The 16,993-nt window shown below is 41.1% G+C and overlaps 1 protein-coding gene across 4 annotated transcripts in view; it reads right to left on the reverse strand.

The window, feature by feature from the left end:
* Nucleotides 1-16,583, reverse strand: part of Rps6ka5 (ribosomal protein S6 kinase A5) — a 183,904-nt gene extending 167,321 nt beyond the window's left edge. For 2 of the 4 annotated variants that reach the window (XM_040274239.2, XM_005321348.5), the window contains exon 1: nt 16,230-16,579. In XM_040274239.2, the coding sequence (XP_040130173.2) occupies nt 16,230-16,329 (100 nt within the window). In that variant the 5' untranslated portion in view covers nt 16,330-16,579. Of the gene's footprint in view, nt 1-16,229 lie in introns of all 4 variants that reach the window. The other 2 variants (XM_078050716.1, XM_040274240.2) reach the window with 2 other exon arrangements.
* Nucleotides 16,584-16,993: the final 410 nt, after the last annotated feature.

Raw genomic sequence — 16,993 nt, forward strand, 5'->3', positions numbered from 1 at the left:
TTTTTTCTAAATAAAATACAAAATAGGGCTGCGGAAGTGGCTCAGGGGTTGAGTGCCCCCGAGTCCAATCTCCAGTCCTCCCCTCACCCAAAAAAAAAAAAAAAAAAAAACAGATCAGGGCTGGGGCTGTAGCTCAGGGTCAGAGTACTTGCCTAGCATGTGTGAGGCACTGGGTTCAATCCTTAGCACTGCATAAAAAATAAACAAATAAAGATAAAGGCCCACTGACCATGTATAACTACAAAAAAATTTTTAAAGAAAATTTTAAAAAACAGGTCAGAACTTGGTGCTCTAAAGCACCAACCAAGCAGCAAAGAGAGTTAGCCTGAAGAAGCAGCGCCCAAGGGTGAACAGAGAAGAGTGGGTGCCCTTGAAAATATGGCAGGGAAGAGAAAGGAAGGAAGGAAGAGGGGAAAACTGAGGATTCAACAGCAACAAAAGAGAAACAAGAAACACCCTCCCCCAACCTCCCCAGTGCCATCCATGAAAGAATCTGCACAGAGGAAGGTGCCCCAAGGTACCCAGAAGAGTGGACCACACAGAGCACCAAGAAGAATGGACCACCGCAAAACAAGCTGTGAAGACGTGTACTAGGAAATGCTCATCGAGCTTTCCAGCAGCTGATGAGATCCTCCCCCTAAAAAAAAAAAAAAAAAAAAAAATGACAAAGACCACAAAGCTGAAGAAAACAGTAATACTACTGTCCTCCAAATTGAACTTAAAACCTTCAAAAAGCATTTAAAATTTTACATAAATAAATCCTGAACCAAAAATACAAAAATAAGAACAGAAATGAGCAAATAAATAAAAAAGGTAGAAATGAAACAAGGGTTGGTGGAACTCAGAAGAGAAACAGAAGAAAAAGTACACACAGACGTACTCCGCATGGTCGCAGCGCCACAGGGAAGGGCAAGGAGAGGAACCAACTGGCAAAGGGAAGAGCCATGCGAGCTCGCCTGGCACATGGGCACTGTGGTCACCCAGGCAGGAACACCAGATCACCCAGGACTCGGAAGGACGAGCTAGTTAAAGCCCCCTGATGTCATCTGCCAAGGTGGGGAGGAGGTGGAGTCAAGGAGGCAGAGAGCAGGGTCTGGCTCAGATGAACTCAGTTCGGGAATCCCAAAGACAAGCGGAATCAATGAGGACCAACAAGAGCCTACGTCTGTCTCTATCTTCAGCCTCAGCGATGCCCGTAGCCTGCAGAGAAGCGGCGCTCCACTGCCCCAGGGTTCCCAGAAGCTGAGGGAGGTAATCCAACAGGAGGCAGGGGAGCTGCAGCTGGCCCTGCTCCACGCCCACACTACTGTAAAGCAGACTGGCAAGGACGTGTGGGAGCTGGAGCAGGGCCTAGTGCCATCACCAAGCTTGAGACGTAAAGGAAACTGGCTGCTGCTTCGCTTTGGCCCTCCAATATCACTCAAAATGCTTCTCGCAGCCAGTTCTAAAGTCTAGAAGAGAGTTTTAGGAAACACTCCAGTTGAGCTCAGCAGACACCATACAAACCATCACAAAAGGCATACAGCTGTGCTACCCTATGATTAAATCCTGGGCCTGATTTTTTATTAGCTTAATTTGACTAATGGCCACAGGTTCTTTCCAAATGCTGTCATGGAAGCCCTCTTTTCACAGGATGCATTGATAACTAGCTAACTTGTTGTTTTCACGGTTTCAAAAGCTAAAAGAGGTCAGTCAACTCAGAGACAAATAATCACCAATGTCCTCACACCACTCTATTACTGGAGTTATTGCATAACCCAACCCTTTACCTTCCATTCAATATTCTAATCCCCTAAAGGTATGAGTCTTAGTACCTGGGCTGCCACACATGTCAGGATTTATCAGCATCTACTGCCATCAACAATGGGGTCCATACTACAGTTTCACCAATGAGTAATACATTCCAATATCCCATCCAAGGATACACTTTCTAGAGCCACTTTCGGCATTACTTGTCACAGCCAGACACATGTGCAAGTGGTTTTTGTGGAATGGAATCCCAGTGAGAAGGATAGAGGAGAAATTGAGAGTAAAAACAGGGAATAAGGAAAAACCAAAACAGGAATGCCTTATCAACCCAATCTAATCTAGACCTTCTGAAGAACTTATGGAATTTTCCACCCTTGAATCAATACAGAGAAGAGTTTATTACCAGTTCCCATACCCCATTAGTTGATGGTTGCCCCAGTGGGACGTTAACCCCTAGTGCTTCTGGGATGTTACGTTTGTACTTACTGAGCCTGCTCCCTACAGGGTCCTAAGCTTTGGAGCAGGAATCAAAGTCCCAGGGCAGAAAGTGGAAAATGTGCAGCTTGTGTACTTGAAGGTAGATGCATCAACCTGAAATGAGTGTACACCAACAAAGAACTACTTGTTGCCGCTTCAGCAGAACTCCAGGAAGACAGGGCAAAAGGTTGTACACCAGAGGTATCAGCTCTAGTAGACATCAAACAGATGTGTTGTGAGAATTAAATAAGACATGTGAAATGCTTGTCAGAGACACACAAGGCTCAACAAATGAGAGCAATTATCATTAGGTTCCACGATGAACAAAGACTGTGGTAATGGCAACAGTGAGCAAGGAACAAATAAAGGAGATATTTTACAGTTGCAGCTGACACAACTGGCAAAGCCAGTTAGTAAGCCAGGGGAACGTGAGAGAGGAAAAGTCTAGAATGTTTCTAGCTGGTCCTAGCAAGATGGGAAATGACAATGTCACTAAATAAAACCAGGAGAGCTGGAGGAAAAACTTGAGTGACTAAGGTTACCTGTGGATGGCCAGATGTTTTGTGTCCAGCGGGCTGTTGGGAGTGTCTGATGAGGAATGCAAAAAAAGAGATCTAAGCTGAAGACAGAGACTTGGATGATAAATGAAGCCCTGATAACACCCTGACCTCTCAGGAAGCACAGGAATGGAGGACAGATCCTTCCACGAGAAGCAGAGAGACAGCAGGCAGCGGAAAGAGAGGGGCAGTCAGCAAGAGGGAAGAACCAGGGAGCCCAGCAGAGTCTGTCACTAGGAAAGGGAGGCCAAGACCACACTGGGCACCAGCTGCTGACTCTAAAGAAGCAGAGTTACATTCAACTGAGACTTTTCACCAGACTAAGAAACAGAGAGACAGGAACTTTGGTGAGTTACTAACCATTTGGGGGCAGTGGCTGCAACAGAAGCCTGATGCCAAAGCACATCAAAGACTGGGCAGAGATGGAGAGGCAGAAAGAGCTGTGTCAACCGTGCCTTCAACCCCCAGAGGAAAGACGATGACAACCACCACAGAGGGCTTAGTGTTATCATCATTCTTTACAGGAGGACTCAAATGTGTCTGTGGGAAGGAGAGTTTGGGGATCAGGGGAAGGAGAGAGATGAGTGAAGTCTGAGGAAGTAGAAGATTTAAAAATCAGTGCAGAACACAGCCTGACAACCTGACTTGAATCTATTTATTTCATATGCTCAGATTTGTTTTTAATATACCAACTAGAAAACATGTATTTAGCATCTCATTTCCTGGGACCAAGCTAATAAGGTTATAAAATAGCTTTTCTTATACAACCTTGCCTTTTCTTATTCCACACTAAAAAACATAAGCTTCTCAGACTAATTTAGTTTCAGTCAAAAGGTGACAATTGTATGCAGTGAGAAAAAAAAATCTTTTTCTGCTATTTTTTTCTTCCTTTTTGTCAGGGGGAAAATTATTTATAAAGCAAATTATTAGATAAGCCGCAGTTTAGCTTAGGTGGTATCCAGTATAGTGCTGACAGCACATACATTACTCTGAACTAAAAACCCTAATTCCTGTCCAGAGGGTCCAATTAGCCCAATTCTAGTGAAGGCAGGAGAAGTGAAAAATAAGCTAAAGAGCTGGCACATTAGGTTCCTTTTTACTGCCAGGTGGTAAGCTGCTCTGAAGCTGTTTAGAGTTGTGGTTGGGCCTCAAAACCATGCCTCTGGACAGCATTCTGCTGGAGGCAGAACAAAGTTATATTTATTATCTGTGTACTTTAAAACAATGCTGCCCACTTTCATTGCTGGAGTCACTTACCTTGAAGACACACTGTACTTCTGGTGTATAAAACAGCAGTGTTTACTTCTCCAAGTGATTTTGGAATTACATGACTGAGCCAATATGAAAACTGAGTCAATAAGAACACAAATGCTTATAAAGTGGTTACAAACAGCCTTTTTTCCAATACATGCACCAAATAAATTTAATTTAGAAGAACTGAACTAAATATAAAACACTTCAAAATAAGAAACAGAACATTAAGCTTACTAAGAATTTTGGCATGATCCAGAGAACATGTTCAGGGAAATGACCTCTGCAGAAAGCACAGGAGCATTTCCATTGCTGGGCCTGAAAACCTTTTTCTGGAAGCTGTTCCACAACATTAGACAAATTTTTCTTGTACATTATGTAAGCTTTGTGTCAACTTTCTGGGTGATTTTCCTGTATCTAGGAATTTTTTTAAAACATCAGAATAACAATTCTTTAAAACAGTGAAGCTATTTTTCTTGAATAAAGAATTGCCTTTTCTTTATAACTCCCAGAAAAAAAAAAATCATGCCTTCAAAACTCCACATCCTCCTGCCACCAAATGCACCTGTGTATTCTCATCCTGCACACCCCTGACACAAGGACTTCAGCATCATCACCTCTCCCCCTGTGCACAGGGGTCCGTGGACTATGTACCCACCTCTAGCCCTAGCACCTCTCTCCTGGGCTCCCACGACAGCACAACTCCCCAGGTGGAATCCAGCTTTTCTCCTGGCTCCTCCCTCTCTGTGTCCTTTCTTGGCCACTCTTTTTGTATCCATTCTCTACATCTTGGGGGTTTTCTGGGCTCAGGTCTAAGTCTTCTTCCTTTCATCGATCTCTTCTAAGGTGTTCTCATCTACTACCTTGACTTGAAATGTCATTTACATGCCAACGATGCCAGGATTCTTATCCCGCCCAGACCTCTTTTTGGAGCTCCTGGCCCATATTCATCTGCATGAGCACTTGGTATGAGTGGGACCTCAGGACAGTCTGCTTGGGTTTTAAAACCAATTCTTCTACTTACTTTCTGGGTAAGTAGAAGTTTTCAGTTTCCCCATGTATAAAATTAGAATAAGAAGAAAGTAATCACCACACAGGGTTTTGATGGCTCCACAGAAGGCTCCACTCATCCCTTACACCCTGTAAGGCCACCCAGTTAGGCTCCCTCACAGAACCCGTATCTTCAGTGTCACAACTGCAAGTGTAGAGCTAGTTATGTGATTGTGTATTTAATGTCTCTCTCAAGTATTATTCAGTGATGATAAAAGCCAGGTTTAATGTATTCCCTACTAAACATAGCATTTAGGACAGTGTGAAACACACAGTAGGAATTCAATGATAATTGGCAGATAAATAAAACTGTGACTATTGTACCCAATTTATACATAGCAAAATTAGGTCCAAGTTATGAGTTTCATTTGTGTGTGGCCACATTAGATTTATTCCATTCTGGCCCTAATTATGATGTTTCCTTATAAACAAATGACATAAGTATAAAGGAAAAGCAAGCATAAGATCATGAAGAGTGGGTTTGTTCAAATACACTGTTAAAATTCAGTGTTCATGCCCCCCCCGCCGCCACAGCACCATATTTAGAAACAAAGTACATCCTTATCCTTATTACCTATTTTAAATAATTTTTCCCCTTGGAAAAACACCTACTCCTACTTTAGATTATTGATTTGGTTAGAGTACAGAGGGCTTCAGTTGACTAAACTTTCCAGCTAAAGATGGGATATTCCACCTTGCAGGAAACTGCATAGTGCAAAGAGAGCCCTCTATCCATCTCCACCTTTTTGCCTCTAGAATTATTTTAAGTATGCCTCTATTTTATTGATTTATCATATTTTTTTCAAACATCAAAAGTGCTACTAATTAATTAGAGGACTCACTTTTCTCTCTTTAGAAGAAATGTAAAAATAGCATGAACATTATGATAAAGATTCTACTTAAGAATCAAAACACTGAATAGAAAGTAAAAAGCATTCTCATGTTTTCTATATTACTTTATGTACACATATGTTTAAATATAAATGTACTTACTTAATTTCATATTTAATAAATCCTTGCCTTGGTCTAGAAAAGATTGAAGGCAAATTTCTAAGATTAATTAAGAAACCAGAAAATTAAGAAAAAGAACACAAAAGAACACAGGAGGAGATTCAAGACACATACCCTGGGCTGGGGTTGTGGCTTAGTGGCACAGTGCTTGCCTAGCATGTGTGAGGCACTGGGTTCCATCCTTAGCACCATGTAAAAAAATAAAAATAAAAATAAAGGTATTTTGTCCATCTACAATTAGAAATATTAAAAAAAAATATATAAGACATGCCCAATCACAGGTTTACATGCTATGAGCCTGAGACTGGATGCTTTCATGCCACCAACTTGATAAAGTACGTGTTCCCAGGGATCTACTGCAGAGTGTTCCTATGAAAAATAAAACAGGTCATCAGCAGCAACACAGCAAGGATGCTTCCTTAGAGAAACAGCACAGTCCTACCCCAGAAGAACACTCATTGCCCTTCCCTATTAAAATAGTTGTTTAAATGACTGACTGCCTCCCATTATGTTAGTCATCCATGCCTGAAGCAAAATTATCCCTTGGCTCATTCAATCTTAAGCAACAGGTACTCGTTTCCTATTGCTGCTATAGAAGATGAACATAAACTTGATGATTTATTAACAACACAAATTTGTTTCTTAAAGTTTTGGAAATCAGAAGTCTGAAACTGGGTCTAATAGAGCTAAAATCAGGGTGACAGCAGAGCTGTGTTCCTTTGAGACTGGGGGAAAAATCTGTTCCCAGCTTCTAAAAGCTTCCTGCATTTCTCGGCTAATGGCCCCTTCCAGCAATGGCATTACTTCATCTGTTTCCTCATGGTGACATTCCCCCCCCCTGCTTCTTTCCCCTTCTCCCCTCGCCCTTCTACCTTCCTATGTGATTACACTGGACTCCCCTAGATAATCCAGGCTATTCTACCCATCTGCAAATGCACTTCTGCCATGGAATATTTAACATATTCACAGGGGTCCAGGTTTAGGATATGGGCATCTTTGGCAGGAGGAGAGGGGTCATTATTCATCCTACCTCAGAAAATTTCATTTACCTTTTTGCAGCAACTTAAATTATAAGAATGGTGTGTCAGAAAAATCTCCTTAACAGTAAGAGGCACAAATGGAAAACAGAATCAAGAGTTTTTTAAAAAATATAAGCGCAAATAACAGAATTCTTTTAAGTACTAAGTTCACTTTCTATATTCCAAATAATTTGATATACAAAAATATTATTTACACAATAAATAATTTTGCTCCTTTTTTATGCTTTCTTTACTTTGAGGAGAGTAGACAGAACTTGTGCTTTGTGTTTAGTTTTTGTTTTGGTCAAGTACACACTGATTATATAACAAAACTTGAGTGTGAAATAACTGCAATACCAAGTACTGCACTAAAACTTCGGAACTCTATCTCCGAATTCTCCTACAGTACAGAAGAATGTCTTTTTCTAATATATATATTTTTTAGTTGTTGATAGATCTTTATTTTTTTATTTATTTATACATGGTGCTGAAAATCGAACCCAGTGCCTCACTCATACCAGGCAAGTATGCCACCACTGAGCCCAAGCCCCAGCCCCTGGAAGAATGTCTTAGAGAATTTTTTTTTTAAAGTGAGATCATTCACTCACAAATCTAGGAATGTGTGAAGTTCAGAGAATCCAATTGACTTTCAGAGAAAGGAACTACACCTAACTAAAAGGGACACTGCTAAAAACAAACACAAGGAAGACAAGAATCTATTTTGGAACCTAGTCACTCAAACAAGATACATGCAGGAGTGCTCATACATTTGATATATCAGACTGGAAGTCATGACAGAGCTCAAAGGCAGTAAGGAGATTGTCCCCTCTCCCCCTGCATTTGAGGATCAACATCTCTATTTTTTTATTAGTTGTTCAAGACAATACAATGATCTTGACATATCATACATTTGATTCAAATAGGGTATGAATTCTCATTTTTCCACATGTACAGATTGCAGGATCTCGTATCAGTGTTTTTAACTGTGAAGCTTCAACCAACGTGTGATGTTATCAGACTTTCCCTAGAAGAGCTGTCCCCAAGTGTCAGTTTCTTATTAAAGAGAAAAATTGCTCCCACCAATCAAATTACCTTGGTCTCCAGAAGCTTGGATTCCAAGGTACTCTCTTTTTCTCTTTGTTGATTAGAACAACTGAGCTCTTACTGCAGACTCAACATACTGTATTGATCTTTGTTTTCTTCCCCCAACCTTGTGGGACCTTTTGGAGGGCAAGGCTGGGCTCCTCTCTCCATGAAAGCATTGGTCTAACAAATGGCCCTCAGGACTCTACCTAGGTCATATGTGTCCTGGGGGAGTTGAAATCCTTGGGTGCAAGATTAACCTTACTTGATCCTGTTTATTGCCCTGATATCTCAATGCAATATCTTATATATTTTATGTGATTGATAAATAGATGATAAACAGATGGGTTCCTGCAACCAGACTTATTACCGAGGTCTTTCCCTCACAAATACATCCAGAATGGAAAGGAAGAAGTAATACAACCTCTATTCATTTGAATCTCTTTGACATAAAGGCTCAGATGCCATTCTTTGCCCAAATAAATCATTTTCTCAATCTCTGAAATTCATGATAGAAAATTAAAAGGAAATTTTGGGGGGGTCTAGGGAATCAGCTAGGGTACTGTCAATAACCTATTCATATTTTTAACTTTCTCAATATATCTATAAAACTAAAGACAGAGCACAAGTTCTGTCTACTTGCCTCAAAGTAAAGAAATCATTAAAAAAAACAAGTACTATAAAAACATATACATCCACAAAAATATATTTGTGTATATTTAGTGTAAAAAGGAGAGCTGCATCATACTCACAGATAACTGAGACTGTCACTGAAATCTGAATATCTTTTACTATACATGATGGTTGTATTTCTAAAGAACTAACTACAGGGCTGGGGCTGTACCTCAGTGGCAGAGTGCTTGCCTTACATGTGTGTCACTGAGCTCGACCCTCAGCACCACATAAAAATAAACAAATAAAATAAAGACATGCTGTCCATCTACAACTACAAAAAAAATTATAAAGAAAAAAGAACTAACTCAAATTAAATCCTTATAAATAGAGCCATATTCAAAAAGCAGCAGGGAACTATTGTTTATCAGTGGGTTTCTACATGAACTCTTCAGTAAAACAGAATGGTCTTTAAAATTAAATCATAGCTCTTGACTTTCTTCTAGTCCATAAAAATCCTCAGAACACCAGCTTTCACTAGGTCCAACACCTTTACTTTCTGGATAAGAAAACCTGGGCTCAGCAGAATGAGTAGTTTTAGCCCATCCCCTGACCTCTGTTAAAAGACCTTCAATACGGATGCCAGAAACCAAACAGGTAAGAAGGAAAAGGAAGGGGTGGGGCAAGGGAAGGAAAGAAAACTAAAAGTATCTTTTTTGAATACAGAAACAGAAATCCTCAACAATATGCTAACAAACATATAAAAAGGATTATATACCAGGCCCACAAAGGATTTATCCCAGGAATTCAAGGTTAGCTTAACATTCAAAAATTAATCCATGTAATAAATCACACCAACAAAACAAAAAAAATAAAAACACACAATCATCTCAACAGATGCATGTGACAAAGTCCAAAACCCTTTCATGATAAAACACCAAACAAACTAGAAATAGAAAGACACTCTCTCAATCTGATAAAGGGCATCTATGGAAATCCCACAGCTATCCTTACACTTGGTGATGGAAAACTAGTGCTCTGCCCCAGGGTCAGAGATAAAACAAGGATGTCTATTCTTGACAGTGCTACTGAACACTGTTTTTAAGGTGCTAGTCAAGGCAATTAAACAAAGAAAGTAAACAAAAGCATACAGATTAGAAATGAAGAAGTGAAACCACTTCTATTCTCAGATATGATCTTGTAAATAAAAAAAAAATCCTAAGGCATCCACTAAAAAACTACTAAGCTAATAAAGGTTGCAGAACACAAAGATCTCTAGACATTTGCAAAGAATAATCCGAAAAAGGAATTAAAGACAATAATTTCTTTTACAATAGCATCACTTGGGAATAAATTTAACTAAATAGTACAAACTCTGAAAATGACAGAACATCATTTAAAGACATGAAAGAAGACCTCAATAAAAGATATTCCTGTGCAGCAATCAGGAAACTTAACACTGCTAAGACGGCAACACTCCCAAAATTGATCTATGAGTTCAATTCAATCCCTGTCAGAACTTCACCCAGCTAGCTTCTTTGCAGAAACTGAAAAGCTGATTCTGAAATTCATATGGCAAATCAATGGACCCAGAATAACAATCTTGAAAAAGAAAGACCAAGTTTGCCAAGCATGGTATAATTTTGGCTATTGGGAGGCAGAGGCAAAAGAATTGCAAGTTTAAGGTCAGGCTGGCAAATTAGCAAGACCATGTCTCAAAGTAAAATTTCAAACTGGAAGAAGGGGTGGTGGTGGCTGGGGATGTAGCTCAGTGGTAGAGCACTTGTCTAGCCATGTGTGAAGCCCTAGGTTCCATTGAAAGTACTACCCCTCAACATACACACACACACACACAAAGAACAACAAAGTTGGAAGACATACATTCTTATTTCAAACATACTTGGTAAGACACAGTAGTGTGGTACTTGCTTAAGAACGGAAAACAGATCAATAGAACAGAACTGAGAATCTAAAATAAACAAACCATACATCTATGGTTAATTGATTTTCAACAAGGGTACCAATACAATTAAATGGGAGAAAGAAGAGTTGAATTTTCAACAAATGGTGATGTGACAACTGGATAGCCACAGGCAAAACAATGGATCTGGACATTACCTCACATCATGTACAGCAATTTACTCAAAATTCATCATAGCTCTAATTCATAGATCTAAAATCATAAAAGAGCTTAAGTTATAAAACTCTTAGAGGAAAACAGAAGCACAAGTTCTTATGACCTTGTTTTAGATAATGATTTTTTAAACACACATAAGAAAAAAATGGAGGAAAAAGAGAAAAATTAGATTTCATCAAATTAAGACTTTCACACTTCTCAGGACACCATCAAAAAAATGAAAGGCCAACTAACTTTATAAGAGAAAATATTTGTACTCATATAGCTGACAAGGTACTTGCATCTAGAATAAAGAAATCTCAATAATAAAAAAAGACAAATTAGCCAATTTAAAAAAATGAGCAAAGGATTGGAATAAATATTTCTCCAAAAAATATACAAATGGTCAGTAAGTGCATGAAAGGATGTTCAACATCATTAGAAAAATGAAACATCAAAACCATAATGAGAGGCTGGGGATAGCTCAGTGGTGGAGCACTCACCTAGCACATGTGAGGCCCTGCATTCAATCCTTAGCACCACATAAAAATAAATAAATAAAATAAAGGTATTGAGTCCAACTACAACTAAAAAATGAATATTAAAAAAAACATAAGGAAATACTGCTTCACCCCTCCTACAACGACAAAAATCAAAAAGGAAATAATAAACATTGGCTGGGCTATGGAGAAATTGAGGCCTTCGTGCATTGCTGGAGGGAACATAAAATGGTACAGTCACTTGGTAAAATAGTTCTCAGGTGACCCAGCAATTTTATACTGTAGGTAATACACAAGAGAAATAAAGACACAGGTCCACACAAAAATTTGCCTACAAATGTGAAAAGCAACATTATTCACATAGCCAAAAGGGAAACAACCCAAATGTCAATTAACTGAGGAATGAATTTTAAAATATGATACATCTAATACAAAAAAATACAATCTATCAATAAAATAATGGGGATGAATTTTGAAGACACAATGTTTAACAAAAAAAGATAGTCACAAAAGACCACAATTGTATGATTCTACTATAATAAAATTCATAATAGGCAAATATATAGAAACATAAAATACATTAGTTGTTGCCTAGGGCTGGGGCTGGGTAGTGGGAATGGAGGGTGACAGGTAGGAGGTTTCTTTTTTAGGTAATGGAAGTGTTCTAAAATTAGATTGTAGCAATCATTATATATCTCTAACTTTACTAAAATACACTGAATTGTACACTTAAAACAGGAAAGTATACCATACAGTATACAGACGACATCCCAACAGAACCATTTAACAAAAAAGACATTATGGCTTTCGCCTTGCTTTTTCCCTCCTGGATAGCTTGTTCTGGGAGAAACTAGCTGCCATGTCATAAGGACACTCAAGCCACCCAATGGAGAGGCCCATGTGACAAGGAGCTGAAACAGCCTGCAAAAACATGTGAGTGAGCCCTCTTAGAAGGGAACAACCAGCCCCAGACAAATCTTCAGTTGAAGGCAGTCCTGGTCAACATCGTGATTACCACCTCATGAGTGTCGCTGAGTCAGAACCACCAAGCTACGGAACTCTCAAATTCATGACCCAAAGAAATCATGTTGCTTTAAACCTTTAGGATTTACAGTAATTCATATAACCCAATAGACAACCCTCCTGTCAACCCTCTCCTGAGTGTTAAGGCTGTCTCTCCTAATGACAAGCAACTAAGGAAATGTCTTCCCAGCAACATTCTCTCTTCAGAGAGTTTAGTTTGCCCCATCCACGTTACTACAGTTGCTATCACCTTAGCAGAACATGATCCCTTCCCCTGACCTTAGTTCAATGAACCAAATGTGGACACCTAACCAAAGCCAAGACAATACTGTCCTTCCCTGACATTTTTATAAGCTTAGAAAAGGACCAGTGTCTTTCTAGCACCTAAAAATTTAAGATGTAAAACTTGGGAACTGTCAGCAGCATCTTTCCATGTGGGAGAAGCTGGACTGCAAAGGAGAAGGACAAAACTATCACATATACAAAAGCAGAGATTCAAGAGACGACAGACAATCTATACCTCTGCTTCCATCGATGCCTGATGCAGCTGATGTCCTTCTAGTAGAGAGACCACATATGTCTTATAACTCTAGTATCTAAAACAGCATCCAGAACGTAAGCAATAAAATACTTACTGCATAAATGAGTAAGATAACCCAACCCTCTGATTGTTTAAAAGTCTCAATTGCTCTTTGGCAACTTTATACTGTACACATCCCACTATTATTATACTATGACAAAGGGCAGAACGTTTTCTTAGTCATTTTTGGTACTGATACTATCTAGGCTAAAAGACAGAAAGTGCTCAAGAAATTGCCATTTAACTCAATCCTATACTCTGCATTCTTTAGCTTTTATTGTCACTATCATCATTTATCTGCCACCTAACATCTGCAAGGCACTGGGAATATAATATACTATTATATGTGTTCCTTATTTTCATCCATTTGATGAATTCATTCAACAAATATGAGTAACTACTATATGCCAGGGGCTACAAATATGAGTAACTACTATATGCCAGGGGCTACAAATAGATCAAAGACATGGTATCTTACCCATGGATCTTATAGTCTAATGCATATAAGTAAATAAATTATTATAAGGATCACTTATGCTCTGTTAGAGAAAAAGAAATACAGAAAAAGATAACAGCCAGGCAATGTGGCACAGGCTAATCAAATGAGTGATTTTCTTTCCAGTATACACAGAGTTAATATGGACACCTTACAATAAGATATTGTTGTGCAGTGATTCCTGGGTTTCCATTCAACCAACATTTCCTGAGTGCCCACTTATTATAAGTTAAGCAAAGTGCTTAGCATTTTTCCAACTATGTCTCATTCAATCCTCTCATTTTGTAGATGAAAGAAGTGAGTCTGAAATAAATGAAGCGACTTGTCCAAGTCTACACAGCTAGTAAGTGGCAGAGCTGGGAATCATTATGTCTTCCAATTCCATGCCCAGGTGTGCTATGCTATTTAATCTACATAACTGCAGCAATTCCCATGTCTTTACACTGACTTTTATTGATTTTTAATTCACCCTAAAGCACACAGGGTAGTGTCTTGCACAAAAAGGGCAATCGTCAACAACCGACCTGATATGACTATGCACTTGTTCACAATTTGAGAAGGGACCACATCAGATCAAATTACATTGGTGACTATTATAGCATCCTGCGCTAAAATGAGCACAGTTGGCTCAAGATGAGTGACTCTTTCAAGTTTTATTTTAACAGTGGTTTTGACCACTATGTCCGGTCAGTTGTTCCAGTGTTCAGCAATAAATCAAAATGACTGCTCATTTCCTTTGACAGTTAACAACACTAATGAATTCAGTATAACCTCATCAACCAGCAGAAAAAATTTCTAAAATGCAAACTTGATGATGATTCACACAGTTAGTGGAGAAAGGGAAATAAAGCAGTACTCATTGTTTTCTACAAAACTAGCATTGTTTGCAAAATCCAGAAATTGAGCAGTTGGTTGACTACTAATAACAAGCAAGTTGCTCCTTGGACAGTCATAGAGCAAAAGCTCCTTGTTGCATCATGGTCAATGGATGAGGAGCACATGACTTCAAGTATTTTTTGCTGTACGGTATGATTCTGTGCATATAAAGCAGTGAATCATTATGTAAGATAAGGAAAAAATCACACAGAAAGTTCTAGACACTGAGCCTGGTGCAAAGCAGATATTAACACCAAACATATATATATTAAGTAAATGATCTAATAGCCCTTTGAAAACATCAGTGGTCCATGAAATCAAAAGAGAAAAACCAAGCCAACAGAAACTACAAAGGTTATGTTAGGAACTCAAAAATATTATAGAGTGACTGGTTCAAGATATATAACAGATTGACAATGTCCAAAACCACAATGTTTAAAAATGTTGAATTAGGAAAGCATGAAATTGATCCAGGCCCAGTGGCCACACCTGTAATCCCAGCAAGTCAGGAGGCTAAGGCAGGAAAATCATGAGTTCAAAGCCAGCCTCAGCAACAGTCAGGCACTAAGCAACTCAGTTGAGACCGTGTCTCTAAACAAAATACAAAATAGGGCTGAGGATGTGGCATGTGGCATAGTGGTTCAGTGCCCCTGAGTGGTAACCAGAAGAAGGAGGAGGAGGAGGAGGAGGAAGAGGAGAAAGAAGCAAGCAAGCATTAATTTGACATCTCTTATGTTAAGTGACCACAAGGGCATCCAATGGAATACTAATCAGCAATATCATCAGAAATAACAATAACTGTGTAACAGAGCCACCTTTATGATCTGTTCAAAACAGAAATAAAGTGTACTAGGTGTACCCCCTGAAAACTGCCATTTAAGCTTTGTGTCTACATAATAAAAGAATATTTCAATATGAAAAGAAGCAGTGACAAAAAATCCTAAATGCTCACAATATGTAATAATAAAGACCACAGATTTTTTTTGTTAAAATGTATTATCTGTTCAGAAATGAAAACGTATCTCCAATAGGAGATTGAGCTCTACAAACACAATTGTACCCAAACTGTACTGATTGGTCCAGATAAGCATTTTCCAAAATCATAAACCTGGACTTACACAATGAAAAAGTAATTTAAGTATAAGACTCAGAACAACTCTAGTGATCACAAACATTAGAATGTGGGATCAAAGCCTGCTCCTTAGTCCCTTTCACCCAGAGCTTTACAGAGCCTGCATCTCAAGAGACCTTTGAAAGAAACTCAAGGCCAAGTATAGTATTTCACGACAATTGCAAATAAAAGCACTCAATCCCAGGAGCCGGCGAAGCCTCTTTATCTCCCCAGTCTAGACTGGCTAAAGCGGAGACACCCCCTGGGTTTCAGTGTCACAGGACCGCAGTTCTCACGGGACGGTTCCTAACCCCCAGCCGGGACCACCTCAAGGGGCGTGGAGAAGTGAGTCACGCTCCAAACCCAGGCGCAGCTCACCTCGCGCAGAGGAAAGCGCACCTTTCGTCCTAGACAGGATGCAGTGACAGATGTGTCACCTGAGCGGGAAAGGGGGCGCGAAAGCATCCTCGGAGACCAGTGCCGCAGGCAGCGGTCCACAGCCTCCAGGGCCCCGCCGCCCCGCGTCTGCCGCCGCCTCCCGGGCTCGGGAAAACTTTCGGCCGCCTCCCCAGGGCGCGCGCCCACCTCCCGGGACCTCCCGAGACCCCCGGCTCCCGCCCCGCCAGCGAGTCCCGCCCCCGGCCCGCGCGGGCCCCCGCCAGTCCCCCGGGGCGCGACCCCGCGCAGGGCCCGGCCAGCAGAGGGCGGGGTCGCTTACCGGTCCGCAGCTCGTGCTTGACAGTTAGGAGCTGCTCGCCGCTGTCGCCGCCGTCCCCGCTGGTGCCCGCGGCGACGCCGCCGCTGCCGCCCTCCTCCATCTTCTCCCTTTTTCCGATCCCGCGGGTCGCTCTGAGGGGAACCCGGGAGACAGCGGACGCCCGTCCCCGCACAGCCCTTGCTGCAGCCCCAGGAGCCGGGGTGCCGCGGCTCCACAACTCGGACGCGAAGACGAGTCTCTTTCCCGCTCTGGCCGCACGGCTGGCTCCTCCGCCTCCTCCCCCTACGGCGGGCACCGCTAGTACCGCGCAACCAAGCCGCCCCCTGCTCCACCGCCTCCTCCTCCAGGCCGCTCCGCCCACAGCCAACAAGGTAGAGGAGCCATTCGAGCTGTCACCGCTCATTGGGCGCAAGGCGCGCGCGTCTGCCAGCGCCGGCTTCCATTGGGCATCCTGCTCTGACGTTTCACTAGACGCCCCGCCCCGCTCCTCGAATTGTTGTTGCTTGGCGGGGAGGCAGGAGAGGGAGAAGCGCGGCCACTCGGATTGGTGAGACCCTAGATTCTGCCCCGCCCACTGCCTGTGGTGCGCACGCGCAGTCAACACCTTCCCTTCCCTGACCTCCTAGAACAGTCACACCCCTTATTCCCCAGCTTCGATCTGTTAGTAAACAGTGTCTAGTAGTCAGGAGGCGCTCGGGGTCTGTGATTGGCTACTGCTGAAAGAGGCGGGGAGGGATGATTGGAGCTTATGGTCCGCCAATCAC

This window comes from Ictidomys tridecemlineatus, chromosome 5 (assembly GCF_052094955.1).
Source record: "Ictidomys tridecemlineatus isolate mIctTri1 chromosome 5, mIctTri1.hap1, whole genome shotgun sequence".
In the NCBI taxonomy this organism is placed as follows: domain Eukaryota; kingdom Metazoa; phylum Chordata; class Mammalia; order Rodentia; family Sciuridae; genus Ictidomys; species Ictidomys tridecemlineatus.